The sequence below is a fragment of the Gracilinanus agilis genome, chromosome 1 (assembly GCF_016433145.1).
Source record: "Gracilinanus agilis isolate LMUSP501 chromosome 1, AgileGrace, whole genome shotgun sequence".
In the NCBI taxonomy this organism is placed as follows: domain Eukaryota; kingdom Metazoa; phylum Chordata; class Mammalia; order Didelphimorphia; family Didelphidae; genus Gracilinanus; species Gracilinanus agilis.
In genome coordinates this window covers 767,235,290-767,250,814 of record NC_058130.1, presented here as the reverse complement: position 1 = coordinate 767,250,814, position 15,525 = coordinate 767,235,290, and the positions used below count along the sequence as shown (strand labels likewise).

General features: G+C 49.5%; 1 protein-coding gene across 1 annotated transcript in view; it reads right to left on the bottom strand.

Annotated features, from left to right (window-relative positions):
* Positions 1–369: 369 nt before the first annotated feature.
* Positions 370–15,525, bottom strand: part of LOC123245081 (BICD family-like cargo adapter 1) — a 23,301-nt gene continuing 8,145 nt past the window's right edge. Inside the window, exon 3 of the mRNA XM_044673816.1 lies at positions 370–1,765. Within this exon, the coding sequence (XP_044529751.1) occupies positions 1,604–1,765 (162 nt within the window). The 3' untranslated portion in view covers positions 370–1,603. The remainder of the gene's footprint in view (positions 1,766–15,525) is intronic.

Below are 15,525 nucleotides of genomic sequence, written 5' to 3'. Positions count from 1 at the left end.
TCCCTCCCCGGGGCCTGCCGTGCTGGACGTCAGCCTCTCTTGCTCACTGAGGAATGCTAGAACCCTGCTCGCGCCCCCCCCCCCCCCTCACACCGGCTAACACAGGGACGGCTCCCTCTCGCCATTTCACCAAAAAGGCACCAGCTGTGGGAGAAGCCAGGAGGGCCAGCCCGGCCTGGGGAAGCCTTTTTCACCCTTCATGGCTGTCTTGGAGTCAGATGGCCACGACCTCGTCAGCCTTGGGTAGACCCTGAGCCTCAGTTTCCTCCTCTGTAAAAGGAGCGGGTTGGCCCAGTTGGCTTTGGTGTCTCTTCTGGCCCTGGACTGAGGATGGGGAGTAACCGAGGCCGAGCCGGCTCTGTAGAAATTCCTTTTATTCTCATTTGGACTATTTACAAAAGCGGTGTATCATTTTTTCTAAAAATATGCCTTTATAGCTTTATATATAGAATATGTATATTATAAAATCCGTACATGTATTTACACGATTGCTACATACAAAAGATCCAGCCCCGCGCTATGTACAGATCTAGAGATACGCCCGCCGGGCCCTGCCCTGCGGCCCCCGTGGAAGCTCCCGGGAGACCCAATCCTGCAGCAGCCGGCAGACCCTGGGCCGGGGCAGGGAGGGCTGCCGAGGGCCGGACTCCCTACAGGGGGCCCCCCAAGAGGGCAGCCCGCCGGGCACAGTGGCGGTCTCTAGCCCAAGGCCTCCCACCTGTCCAGGGGAGCTTGCCTGGGGGCTGGGGCAGGAACGAGAGCCGGAAGGACTCGCCTGCCCCCGGGCCCCGGCGTGTGCAGAGGACGGGGTGGGGGTGGGGAGGCCCGACACCCCCAGGAACGGGGCCAGGGAGGCGCTGGGAGGCTTTCCGGCCCTCCACCGGATCCTCTCTTCCGCGGCCCGGGTTACTGGGAGAGAGAAGGTCGGGGTCCTCGCCGAGTCCGGGCCCAGCTCTGGAACCAGAACGCGAGCGTGTGTGTGTGCAGGCCTGGGACTGGCGGAGATAGAAGCCTGGGGGGCCTCGTGTGGAGCCCGCCCGCCCTTCTCTTTGGGGGGCCGGGGCTTGGGTCCGAGCCCTGGCGGGCCTTCCGGCCACACCAGAGACGCCCGCCCGGGACACCTGCTCTCCCTGCAGCCTCGCGACAAAGGGCCCGAGGCGGCCGCTGGGGCTGGGGGCGGGGCCTCGGGTGAGAGGGGAGCCGGGAGGGGCATGCAGCAAAGGACCCTCCCCCCGCCAGGGTTCCCGACGTAGGGTGGGGGGTCGTGTCGGAGGGGAGCCGCAGGTCCCCCGGAGATCTGCTCTGGGCAGAAATGGGGGAGCGGCCCAAAGCGCGGCGGGCAGCTCACTCCCTGCCCGAGGATCACGGGGGCCCCCTCCCTTCTGCCGCAGGAGCCTGGGGGGAGCGAGCTCGAGAGGGCAGGCCTGGGGGGTGGGGGACGGGACGGCCGCCTTTTCTTCTCTCTCTTTGGGTGGGGGGGCCCTGGGCATCCCCACAGAGGGGACACCGAGTCTGGCCCTCTGCGGGGTGGGCCAGGGGGCAGACAGCGAGGCTCGCCCCCTCCCTCAGGCTCCACGCGCGCCTCCCCGTACTTTCTCCCGGTTTAAATTTTCCTGAAGAATGAAAAGAGCCCTTTGCCTTCAGCCCCGCCGGGCTCGTCCCCCCGGGCCGGGCCGTGGCCGCCGGAGAAGGCCGAAGCGGGCCGGCCCAGTTCCTTCTGGTGTTGGTCCATCAGCTGCTGGTCGATGACCCTGTGCATGTCATCCTGCAGAAGGGCGAGAGAAGGCGGTTAGGAGCCTCCGCGGAGGGGGGCGAGGAGACGGCCTGACCTGCCAGAAGGGGGGACATGCGGGGCCCCGGCTCGGGCTGCCCTTCTGGGCCTCTACGAGGGAGAGCTCCAAAGGCCTTCCCGGCTCTGAGCACCCCATAACTGGCGGCTACAAAGAAATCAGGGCCGCTTCTGGGCTCCCGCCTTCCCCGGAGGAGCCCAGCCCGGGGGAGGAGGGGCGGGAGAGGGACTTCTTTCTTTGAAGCCCCTCCGCTTCCCGGAGGGCCTTTCTCTTTGCTGGGGGGGCTCCTTTTTTTTTTTTAAAGCAATTGAGGCCTTTTCCTTCAGCTCATCCAGCCTGGCACCGGCCCGCCGCTCCCTGGGGCTCTCCCTTCTGCCCAGGCTCCAGGCCCCCGGACTCTCCACGGACCCTCCGTGTCTCGTGGTTGTCCGGCCTCTTCTGCCTCCTCCCCTCTTTCCTCTGTGCCCTAAGCCTGGGCCGCTGTCGCCAGCCCCCACACGGGCGCCATGGCTGGGGGCACGTGGAACTTGGGTGCCAAGGCCGGGGGGGAGCCGCTACGGTGACGTCCGTCCTCCCACCGCTGGCAGGACCCCTCTGGCCCCCCCTTCAAAGCGGATGACCCGGGATGGCAGGCTTAATTCCGGGGAGCTTTGAGGTCTCTGCCTCGGGCATGGCTCCGTCTAACCCAGGCTAAGTCTGTCTTAACGGGGATCCACGGGGTCCTGGAATAGCCTTTGGGGGGGCGCCCCATGTCTGTGCACTTGGAGGAGGAAAAAAAATCACATCTTTATTTCAATCTAATCATTTTCTTTGGAATCGTCTAGAATTTTATGCCTTTAAAAATGTCATTTGGTCCCGTATAACCCAGATGAGGTCTTTTACCATCACCGGGAATGGAGGGGGGAGGGGCATTTGGATCATCGAATTTTAGAAAACTTAGGTGGAAATTCTCATTACATTTAATTGGTAAAATAAAATATCTTTACCAAAAAACAAATAATAATAAAGATGCTACTTGGAGGAGTCCATAGACCATCAGCCTGCCAAAGGAGCCAAACAAACCCTAGACTAGAATCCAGAACCAAAGGGCCAGAAGAGACCTTTGAGGTCCTGCCCTGGCCTCTGGAAAAGAGTCATCCATTTTCCCCTGGTCTCCCTAGGGAAGGAGAGCCATTAAGGCCCTTTGCCAACCTGTGAGTGCCATCTTGATGGGCCCAGTCTTGGGCCTGAATTTAATTTTCATGGTCCCCTAAACCCTTACCTTCCGTCTTAGAATCAATACTGCTTATTAGTTCCAAGGCAGAAGAGCAGTAAAGGGTGGGCAATGGGGGTGAAGTGACTTGCCCAGGGTCACACAGTTGGGAAGTGTCTGAGGCCACATTTGAACCCAGGACCTCCCATTTCTAGGCCTGACTATTCACTGAGCCACCCAGCTGCCCCCAACTTCTTCAGAGATCTCCTTCACTCCTCTCTGCTTTTGCCCCGTTGGGCGGCTTTGCCCTAAGGGCATTCACTGGCCCTTAGAAATCTCTGGAAACACCTGCAGCCCTCATCTTGGACACCACTGAAACTGGTACCTCATGGCAAGAATAAAGAAAAAGGAAACCCTTGGATGATGGGTGTGCCGCCCTCCAGGTGAGCACCTCCCCATTCAGACTCTCCTGCTAAATCAGTGGTTCCCAAACTTTTTTGGCCTACCCGCCCCCTTTCCAGAAAAAATATTACTTAGCGCCCCGTCACATACTATCACTGCCCCCTTGCGGTTATTCACCGCCTCCCTGGATCGCTGTGGCGCCCACTTTGGGAATCGCTGTGCTAAACAGAATTTGTCTTTATTGGTTGACTAGAGGGCACATTTGGGCTGCTTGGCCCAGGTTCTAGTTATAGCTTGAGTTCTCACATTTACCAAAAAAATTACTTAAGGACAGAGTGGGGGGAACGGCGAGGTAGCACAATGGATAGAGTGGCTGGCCTGGAGTTGAAAGGTCCTGGGTTCAAATCTGGCCTCAGACACTTCCCAGCTGTGTGACCCTGGGCAAGTCACTTGACCCCCATTGCCTACCCCTTACCACTCTTCTGCCTTGGAGTCAATACTGTGTATTGACTCCAAGATGGAAGGTGAGGGTTTAGCCCTGATGACCTAGCTTGTGTCACTCTTCTGTCTTGGAACGGATACTGAGACAGAAGGTAAAGATTTTGGGGGAAAAAGGTCAGAGGAAGAATTTGGTAGGCCATATACAATTCAAGGGTAGGGGCAATGGGTTCTCTTCCTCACAAGTGGAAGAGACATGGACATGCAGACCAGCCATACTGGATGAGAATCTCACTTGACAAAAGGCCCAATAAGTAACTCTTCTTGTATCCCAATATAGCCCCGAGGAGCTGAGTGGTGCCGTGGATAGAGAAGCAGACCTGGAGTCAGGGAGACTCATCTTCCTAAGTGTGACCTGGTCAAGTCACTTAACCCTGTTGGCTTCAGTTTCCTCATCTGTAAAAGGAACTGGAGAAGGAAAGGGCAAACCAGTCCAGTATCTCTGCTGAGAAAATCCCAAACGGGGTCCCAAAGAGTTGGACCCGACTGAAAAATGACTGAACAACAACAGAGCCCCAATCTTTCTCCTGGGTTCTAGACTCAAATCACCCACTGCCTATTGGATATCCAGAAGCGGATGTCCTAAGTGCATCCAGAAGAGAAGAGTCATCATCTTTCCTTCCAGACTCACCCACTTCCCAATTCCCCACTTATGAAGAAGCGATACGAGGACACTCTCAAGGTCTCTCTGAAGAACTCTGCTATTGATGTGAGACACAGGAGACGCTGGCACAGGGCCATCCAGCATGGCGAGCCCCCATCCAAGATGGCGCCCGAGGAGCTCCAAGGGCAAAGCAGAATGGCAGGAGCTCAAAAGAAAGGCAAAACGTGCAGATGTAGAGAAGCTCCATCCCAAATGTCCATGCGGGCTATTTGACTGAGCAGCCACAGTTGGACCCACTGTACACTGACCCAACATGCTGCGGCCATTTGCTGCTCTTCCAGTATGAAGGGCCACAACCGTTACGAGCGAGGGCAGCCCCCTGTTCCCACTTGCCAGGCTCACAATCTGAATATCATCCTCAACTCATTCCCAATATTCACTTATTAATAAACATTGATTAAGTGTCCATTATAGGGATAGCAGGTGGCTCAGTGGATGGAGAACCAGGCCTAGAGACAGGAGCTCCTGGGTTCAAATCTGGCCCCAAACACTTCCTAGCTGTGTGACCCTGGGCAAGTCACTTTACCTTCATTGCCTACCCCTTACCACTCTTCTGCCTTGGAGCCAATACATCACATTGATCCTAAGGTGGAAGGTGAGGGTTAAAAATAAGCCCACAAGAACAACCTAATGGGGGAGAAGAGAGGCAAACATATATGTTCAAAGGAAGTCCTATGCAAGATAAATAGGAAATAATTAAAGGAGGGAAGTCATTGGAATTAAGAGGATTGGGAAGGCTTTCTTTAGATGGTGGGATTTTAGCTATGGCTTAAAGAAAATCAAGGAAGTCAGTAGGCAGAGATGAGATTGGGATGGGGAGACAGAGACAGAGACAGAGAGAGAGAAGGAGCGACATAGATAGAGAGAAAGAGAGAGACAGATTTAGAGAGGCAGAGAGAGAGACAGAGAGAGAGAGGGAGAGACAGAGGCAGAAAGAGAGGGAGGGAAGGAGGGGGGACAGAGATGGAGATGGAGACGGGGAGGGAGGGAGAGAGAGAGACAGAGAGAGGGTCAGAGAAAGAGAGACAAACAGATGGACAGAGAGAGAAAGAGCGAGCACTAGCCTTCCAGGCATGAGGGACAGTTTAGAAAAAATGCCCAGAGCCCTGGATGGCTATTGCCAAGTTCTCTCATTTCTGCTTTTGTGACATCTTTCCGCATCCTCTTCTCTCCTTTGGCACTGCCTTCACCCTGATTGCAGGCCCTTGTCATCTCGTACCCAGACAACTGTATGAACCTGCTGGTGGGTCTCCCTGACTCAAGTCTCTCCACGCCAATCCATCTGTCACTCAGTGGCCAAAGTGAATTTCCTAAAGGGCAGGACCATGTTCTCTCCCCACTTCGTCAGAAATTCCAGTGGCTCTTTATTACCTTTAGGATCAAAAAGAAAATCCTAGTTGGCTGTTTAAAAAATCCAAACCAAACTCTTACACTCCATGTTCGAACCTGCACAAGGTATTGGTTCCAAGGCAGAAGACTGGCAAGGGCCAGGCAACTGAGGTCAAGTGACTTGTCCACAATCACCTAGCTAGGAAGCATATGAGACCAAATTTGAACCCAGGACCTGACATCTCTAGGCCTGGCTCTCTATCCACTAAGCCACCTAGCTGGCCTCTGATTAGCTTTTAAAGCCCTTTATCTCCTGGCACCTTCCTGCCTTTGCAGTCTTTCTTACACCTTCCTCCCTGACGTGCACTCTGTGATCCAGGGACTCTGGTCTATTGGTTGCTTCTCGTATGTGATAGTTGTTCTCAAGTCCTCACCTTCTCATTAAAGCCCGGCGACAGAAGTGCTCTCCCTCCTACCTTGGCCTCAGATTTTCCTCGCTTCCTTCGGGATGGCTCCATTCCCAAGTTCTGCAAGAAGCCTCCAGGAGTCTTTTCTGGACCCCCCTCACTGCTGGTGCCTTCCCTCTGAATTGTTGTGGTTCAGTCATTTTTCAGTCACGTCAGATTCTTCATGACCCTATTTAGGGTTTTCTCAGCAAAGATACTGAGTGCTCTGCCATTTCCTTCTCTAGTTCATTTGACAGATGAGGGAACTGAGGCAAACAGGGCAAAGTGACTTGCCCAGGGCCACACAGCTAGTTTGACATTTTGTTTTCCAGCTCATTTGACAGATGAGGAAACAGGCATATTGGGTTAAATGACTTGCCCAGGGTCACACAGCTAATTAGTGTCAGAGGCCAGATTTGAACTTGGGAAGATGAGAATCCTTGACTTGAGAATTCCCAGCACTCTGTGCACTATGGCACCACCAGCTGCCCTCTTTGAGTTCCCTCCCATTTATGTTCCCACCATGTTCATAGTTTTTGCATGTTGAGATTATTACATTAGAAATTACATTATTACATCATTACATTAGAATGTGAATTCCCTGAAGGCTGGAAATGACTATATTTTGCCTTTCTTTGTATTTCTAGCATTTAGCACAGTGTCTAGCACCCAGGAGGCATTTAATAAATACTTGTAGATCAATTTATTGAAAGCTTCGGATAAGGAAGAAACCACGATTACCTCTTTATAAGCCCATTCCATGTTTGCCTGATTCTAATTATTATTTTTTAAGGGTTCACCTTCTGTCTTAGAATTGATACTGTGTATTAGTTCCAAGGCAAAAGAGTGGTAAGGAGTAGGCAGTGCAGGTCAAGTGACTTGCCCAGGGTCACACAGCTAGGAAGTGTCTGAGACCAAATTTGAACCCAGGACCTCCCATCTTTAGGTCTAACAATCAGTCCACTGAGTCACCCAGCTGCCCCCTCAAAAACTGTTTTTTAGTGGAAATGAAAAAAAAAAAGAAAAAAGTTAAAAAATTGAGGCCCTTCCCAAGACCTTTGATTTCTGTGAGTTATATCTATAGATAGTTGATATCTATTGATGTTTATATTTGATATCTAGTAATATTTATTGACATTGATATTTGGTAGCTATTGATGTTGATATTTAATATCTATTGACATTGGTATTTAATATCTATTAATATTTGATATCTATTGACATCGATATCTGATATCTATTGATATTTAACATCTATTGACATTGATATTTGATATCTATTGATATATGATACCATATTTGAAATTTAAATGTCTTCGTATTATTCTGAAAATGCAGGTGATCCCTTCCACACCAAGAGGGTGAGGGGTGCAGCACCCTTTGGCCCTCCTTTGGTCCCAGAGAAGATCTGAATTTTTTTTTCTTTTATGGCGTGTTTCTAGGATCTTCTTTGCATTTAGGAGCTACTAAACTTTGAAGGAGATCTCTCTATTTCTAGCCTTTGCTGGCTTTCTTGTTGTTTTTGCAAACTTTAACTTTTTACTTATTTTAACCATAGCAAAGAAGTTGGGTATATTTGTGGTATTAACGGAGAAAATACTCTCCAAACATTCCGTGCATTTCTGAGTTTCTAAACAATTTCCATCATCTGCTGGCTGATACCTGCTATCTGTGGCTGCTGCAAAACTCTCCCCCAAATCCCATTTGATGTCTTACGTCAACCCACGACAAATTGAAACTCTGACGGGGAAAGCCTCGATGTGGAAGGGATACGTGACGTTCTAATCTCATGACAGCTGGACAGGGCAGTGGCGAGAGCGCGCTGGACCTGGAGTCAGGAAGACCAGAGTTCAAATCCAGCTGTAGACATTTACTTACTCGCCGGGTGACCCTGGGCATTCATTCTATCGCTATCTGCCTCAGTTTTATCATCAGCATCTACCTCCCAGGGCTGCTGTGAATCAAATGAACTCCTAATCATAAAATGCTTAGCATGACACCTGGCACCTAGCAGGAGCTCTAGAAATGTTAGCTATTATCATTATTGCTCACAGACCCCTGAAAGGGTCTTGGGGACCCCCGGGGGTTCCCTGGACTCCAAGCTGAGAATCATTACTCTTTGGAGTGATCCTTTCCCCATCCCGGTCACTCTCCTCTGGATGCGCGCCAGCCTGTCCATGGCCTTCTTGATTTAATTTATGGCTCCCAGCCCTGAACGCAGTCCCCAAATGGGACCTCTTGGGGCAGAGGATGGTGGGACTGTGGCCGTCCTTGTCCCGGACACTAGGCTTTTCTTATGTCTGGCCAGCTTTAGCTTTTTTTTTATTTTGGCTGCTATGGGACGCCGGTGACTCACATCCGTCCCTCTGCCTGCTGGACACACAAGAGGCACACACTCGATGCCCACGGAGTGAATGAAGCAGGAAATAGACTTTCTCGATGGTGTCAGCATAGGGAAGAGGGAAGCCCGAGCCAAGTGTTGTCCTGGCTGCATTTCCCTCTTGGATAACCCTAAGAATCCGAGCCATTCTAAATGGGTCTGTTTCATAGAAAGTTAACCCTTCCAGGGCTTTAATGCACGAGCTTTCATCTCATTTCTCCACTTGTTCTTCTTCTTCTTCTTCTTTTTTTTTTTTTTAACTCTTTCCTTCTGTCTTCGTAGTCTTAGTAGCAGAAGAGCAGCAGAGCTAGGCAATCAGATTAAGTGACTTGCCCAGGGTCACACAGCTAGGAAGTGTCTAAGGTCAGATTTGAACCCAGGTCTTCCCCACTCCAGGCCTGGTGCTCTATTCAGTGTTCAACCTAGCTGCCTCTGTCCTGATTAAATAAACTAATAGGTAGATGATGGTATAAATTCTAGTCAAGGAGCTGTGTTCTAGTTCTATTTTTTATTTTTTTTTTAAACTCTTACCTTCTGTCTTGGAGTCACTACTGTGTATTGGCTCTAAGGCAGAAGAGTGATAAGGGTAGGCAATGGGGGTTAAATGACTTGCCCAGGGCCACCCAGCTGGGAAGTGGCTGAGGCCAGATTGGAACCCAGGACTCCCATCTCTAGTCCTGGCTCCCCACCCACTGAGCCACCCAGCTTCCCCCTGTGTTCTAGTTCTACTAGAACAAGACCTGGGTTCTAGTTCAGGCATAACACAGCAGCAGAGCAAATTCTGTCTCGGAGTCTTGGTGTTCTTAAACCGAGGAGGTTGATCTGTGTGATCTCTCAGGCTCTTCTGGGTCTAACCATCTATGATTCCCTGATTCTATGGCACCAAAAACCTCATTCTAATAAGGATGACCATTGTTCTTCTGTGTTCCCCTGACCTCGTCTGGAGACCAATTAGACAGGCTTAGGTTCAGGGTGACTTAGTAGATGGCGTGCAGGACTTGGAACCAGCCATGGATTCAAATCTTAAGTCAGATACTCTCTTGCCATGGAGAAGCTTCTCTGAATCTCACTTGCTTCTTCTGTCAAAGGAGGGGGTTGAACTTGGTGAATTGTAGGTTCCCTTCTAGCTTGAGAGAGACAGTCCTGTGACTGGTAGCTACTTCCTGAGACAGCCCATTCAGTCTCTGGATGGCCATCATGTTCGTCTTGCCTCTGCTTGGAGATCTCTAATAATGCGATCCCACCACCCCAAGACAGGCTATTCTACCTCTGGATGGCCAGCGTGGTCATCTTGGCATGGGCTAGCATACTGTACCCCAAACTGTAGAAGTATTTTAGGCCAAACTGTCAACAGGAAATTCCTTTGCTCCCTTCCATTCTTGGGACTCCTGATAAGACCGAGAGGAATATTTTCCTTGCATTGTCCTTCAGAACTGAGATGGACAGAGAGATACACTTTCAGGCTATGCCTTGATACCATCGGGTTGTATCTCAGACATCCATCTGTTCCCTAAACTATGAGGGTCACCCCCTATGTCAGGCAACTCCCCCCCAACCTGCACCGTGCCTCAGTGCACACCGCTCCATAGAGTCACATCTTCATTGTTGTAAAGGGTATAAAGACCCCAGACCTGATGTGGCCTGGGAGGCAGCTTTCCCTCTCTGCTGTCCTCCTGGCCAGATTCAATGTTACCTTCTAAATGAATACGTTTCTCTTTTTATTTTTAAGCTAAGTGTCGGGGTCTTGTATTCTTGCAAAGGATACCCTTCCTGAACCCAGGGGGCTCACCTCAAACCCTCCCCCCTCCAATCTGGCCTCTGCTTGGAGATTTCCCATAGGGGGGAATCCAGTACCTCCTGAGACAGTCCATCCTTATCTCTGGATGGCCATCTGACATCTGCTTGGAGATCTCTAATAAGTACCCCCCGAGACAGGCTAGTCTATCTCTGGATGGCCATCATGGCCATCTGACCTCTGTTTGGAGACCTCCAATAAGGGTGAGCCTGCTCTGTCCTGAGATCTCTGTCCTGAGGTAGCCCATCCTATCTCAGGGTGGCTGTTTCTCTCCAGGCATCACATTTTTACTATCTGCCTCAAAGGATTCATAAACAGAAACGAGAATACGCACCTTCCCAACATACACAAAGCATATTTCTCTTTCAGAGTGCTCTAAAAATGCTACCCATTACTATCATATATGGAGGCAACTGACAATTGGTTATGGTACTACCAGGGACAGACAACTAACTAATGGCATTAGGATGATCGGGGCCTCTAAGAGCAGCAAGAGTGTCGAGAGACTGACCTGCCAGCTTTGATTTTGGCGAGCCCCCACAAGAGGGAGACCATGCCATGGGAGGCCTGGCTGAAGGAAGTGAGCATGGTTATCCCGGAGAAAACTCAGGGGGACCCCCAGAGATTTCCAAAGACTCGAAGGGTTGGGATATGGAAACGAGACCAAATCTGTTTGGTTCCACAGGTCAGACAAAGACCGAGTGGTCACGTGGAACAGATTTAGGCTGCACGGGAGGACAAACTTCCTCTGAAGTGGTCGGCAAGCAGACTGGCTGATGAAGAGGGGAATTCTCTGAGGACCCTTCTAGCTCTGAGCGTCTGTAGAGGATTTTAGCTTCTCCAGCCTTCTAGCTTCAAAGCTTTCTCAAAAAGTCATTCACTGACTAAGGCTCTGCTGGGCCGAAGGGAAAAACAAACAATGTTGCTCTCAGATGGAAACCAGTTTGGCATGAATATGTGTGAATGTGGGGGTGTTGAGTGGGACAGAGGAGAGACAGGCAACCCTCGCCCCAATGTCCCTCAGCTTTCTTAAGGACAGAGCCTGACATTCAGGCGAAATCTATGCAAGCCAGCTGCTTTCCTCCCAGGCACGACAGTCATCCAGAGATCTGCTAGGCTGTCTTGGGAGGTAGCCGGTTCCTTCTCATTGGCGGTCTCCAAGCAGAGGTCAGACGGCCATGGTGACCACCCAGAGAAAGAATAGCCTATTATCTCAGTGGGTTCCCCCATTTTGGAGGTCTCCAAGCAGAGGTCAGACGGCCACTAGAGTAAGGGTTCTTATCTTGGTGTCTATGGATCCCTACAGGGTCTGTGGATAAACTTCAGGGGATCCGTGATCTTCTCTAGGAAAAAAACCCAACGATACACCTTTACTCTACTGGCCTCTAAACCACATTTATTTCTATCAATTATTTAAATCCTTGATTCTGAGGAGTCTATGGGCTTGCTTTATTGGACTGCCAAAGGTGCCCATGACACAGAAATGATTAAGAACCCCTAACTTAGAGGATTATTTCACAAGATCATAGTTTTAGAGTTAGAAGGGACCCCAGACTAGTCCCAACTCCTTAACTTTACAGCTGAGGAAACTGAGGCTCAGGGAAGATAAGTGATTTGTTCATGGTCACATACAGAATAAGTGACAGAGACCGGATTCAACCCCAAATCCTTTGGCTCCAAATCCACTGTGCTAAGTACCTTGTACACAGTAGGTGCTCAGGAAATATTTGTGGCTTGAGAAACCCTGGAAAGACTGCTGGATTTGGAGTCAGAGGACCCAAATTTGAGTTCAGGCTTTGCTATTTACCACCTGTGGGACCAAGTCATGCCCCATCCTTCCCCGTGACTCAGTTTCCTCCTCTGAGGAATGTAAGCTCTGCCAGGGCAGGGGCTGTTTCATTTTTGCCTCTGTTTCCCCAGAGCCCAGCAGAGTGCCCAGTACACAGAAGATGCTTAATAAATGCTCACTGTGGGCAAAGCTAGGTGGCTCAGTGGATTGAGAGCCAGACGTCAAATAATTTTTTTTAAACTCTTACCTTCCATCTTGGAATCAATACCGTGTATGGGTTCCAAAGCAGAAGAGTGGTAAGGGCTAGGCAATGGGGCTAAGTGACTTGCCCAGGGTCACATAGCTAGGAAGTATCTAAGGCCAGAGTTGAACCCAGGACCTCCCGTCTCTGGATCTGGCTCTCAATCTACTGAGCCACTTAGCTCCCCCCCTCAGATACTTTCTAACTATGTGACCCTGGGCAAGTCCCCTCAATGCCTACCCCTTACTGCTCTTCTGCCTTGGAACTAATACATAGTATTATTTCTAAGACAAAGGTAAGGGTTTAAAAAAAAAGTATGTTGATTGACTATTGCTACTCCGGCAGCAGCGGCAGTAGATTAAACAGAGACACAGAGAAATAAAATATGACATAATTTGAGGAGGCCGAGAGTATTAAGAACAGGGGTTGGGTATGTCTGTGTTAATCAGAGAAGATTTCTTAAAGGAGGCATCTAAACAGGGCTTAGGTAGGTTAGAACAAGTACTTCAATAGAAATCCTAGCTATTGGGGCAGCTAGATGGCTCAGTGGATAGAGCAGCAGGCCTGGAGTTGAGAGGGCCTGGGATCAAATCTGGCTTCAGACACTTCCTAGCTGTGTGACCCTGGGCAAGTCATTTAACCCCTTTGCCTAGCCCTGGCCCTTCTGTCTTAGAATTGCTACTACGACAGAAAGAAAGGATTAAAAAGAAATCTTATCCATTGTGTTATGACTATTCTGACAGCTGATCTTCATTCAAATTCTTTCTCAAACTCTAGGAAGTAAAACTTCACGAGCTGACTTACACCCCAACTCCACGAACCACCAAGATTTAGAGAGCTGATAGAACACACACGTCGCGCTGCTACCATCACAGAGGTCTGAGACAATCTATTTACACGAATCTCCAAGAAGGGAAACTAACTGTGAAACGGAGCCAGGTATAATGGTGAGGGCCCACCCACTGGGCAAACATTCCAGATTCACTGTCAACAATATGAATTGATTTTCAACATGAACACTCCTTGAGGACAGAGACTGGTCGTTCTGCTTTGTTTTGGGTCTTTTGTATCTAGGACAGTATTGGGCCTGCAGTGGGTGCTTAATTTATTGAATGAATGAACTGACAGGATTATAACTAGCAATTTTTATGAACAGGGCAAGTGGCTCGAAAAGTGTTCTCAAATGTAGTTGGGGAGGCCTGGACCAGCTGGCACACTTCAGAGCTCTCCTCGCATTTGATAACCAGAAAACACACCATCTGGTGGCTTCCTCTGCTCACTCATTATTCTTGATAAGTGGGTGAAGAGTTCCTAGGCATACTTTTAAGTATCGAAGGACTGCAAGTGCTATTAATATCCTCTAAATTTTTCCACCCTGTGGACAAGCTCCAACTACCCCACCTTTGTTACAGTTCTGTTGACACTGATGATGAAAATGCTGAGGGTGTTGAGGGTGGGGGATTGTATCTTACAAAGAGATGAGTTCATGATATGGCACACAGAATGGATGGACAAGGTGGAGGGTCAGAAGGGGCTGCAGGGCGAGCCCCTTCCCCAGATATGAGACCAACACAGCAAGACTATGATGTGATGAGTGAGCAGGTTGCTGGGTGGAGATGGAGAGCACGGTCTCACCTCAAAGGCAGGAGGGGTGTACTACTAAAGCTGTCCATACGGGAACTGAGAAAGGCCACTAGATCAGAAACCAAAGGAGCCAGATAGTAAAAAGCCCTGAGGAAGCAAACTGTAAGGAGGAGAGAAAAAAGAGAAAGGAAAACACAGCAGAATTGAGACAGGAGGAAGAAGGGCTGAGGCCACTTCGAACAGAGATGGATCAACGGAGGATGCACTTTACTCTTATACACTGCCAACCCTGCCAGCATCGCTGTTGGTATGATGGCAAGGTATGGCTTTGGAGTGAGGAAGACGTGAATTCAAATTCTTACTGGCTGTGTGACCCTGGGTAAGTCACATAACCTCTCTGCATCTTCCCTCACTTGTAAATTGATAATTATAGCACCACCTCAAGGTTATTGTCTAGCTCAAATGAAATAGTGTCTATAAAACACTTTGCAAACCTAAAAGCGTAATAAAAATGCTAATTAACACTGTTTTTTAAAAAAATTATTCTCCTAGTCTTGCCACTACTTTAGCCAAAGCAAAAGGGCTCTGGGTCCCTACACAAAGGATTTTGATATGGAATCTCAAGTCTAAGATCCTTAGAGAACCAGTTATTTCAAGTTTCTCCTCCAAGGGTGAGCAGGCTTCTCAGGTTAGCTTTTCTTCCACCTAGAATTACTTGGGAAGAAATGTTTACGGTTCCACCCACATCCTGAAACTGTGCCTTCCTGCTGGTAACCAAATCCAGGGATGGGCTCCATTCAGCCAGGAGCCACGCTGACCTGGAAGCTGTGTGAGGGGCTCAGCTTGGCTAGGAAAATGCTGGTCTTTGGATCTAGTAAGAAGGTGGGTCTATGATTTCAAAGACTGACCAACCTGAGTCTGGGACCAGCCCACTACAGCTGGGAGGAATGGGCTTAAAGGTAGTGAGCTCCCCCTCACCAGGGGTATTTAAACAAAGGTTGGGTGCCCACTTGTTGGGAATATTGTATAGGGGATCAGATACAGATTGGACTAAATGACCCCTCAGGCCCTTTATTCTGCCATTACAATGTAAACTCCTTGAGGGCAAGGACTAGCTTGCTTGCTTGTACTTATATCCCCAGAACTTAGCATAGTGTTTGGCACATAGTAAGAATTTAATAAATGCTTTATCTATCTATCTACTAATCCTTATATCCATTCACCCATTATCTATGTATGTCTGTATGTATCTATCCATCCTTCTATCTTGCCACCCACCCATCCATCCATCTATCCATTCATTCAACTTATCTATCTATATCTATCTGTCTGTCTGTCTATGTCTATCTATCTGTTTACCTATCTGTCTGTCTGCATCCATCTATCTATCTATCTATCTATCTATCTATCTATCT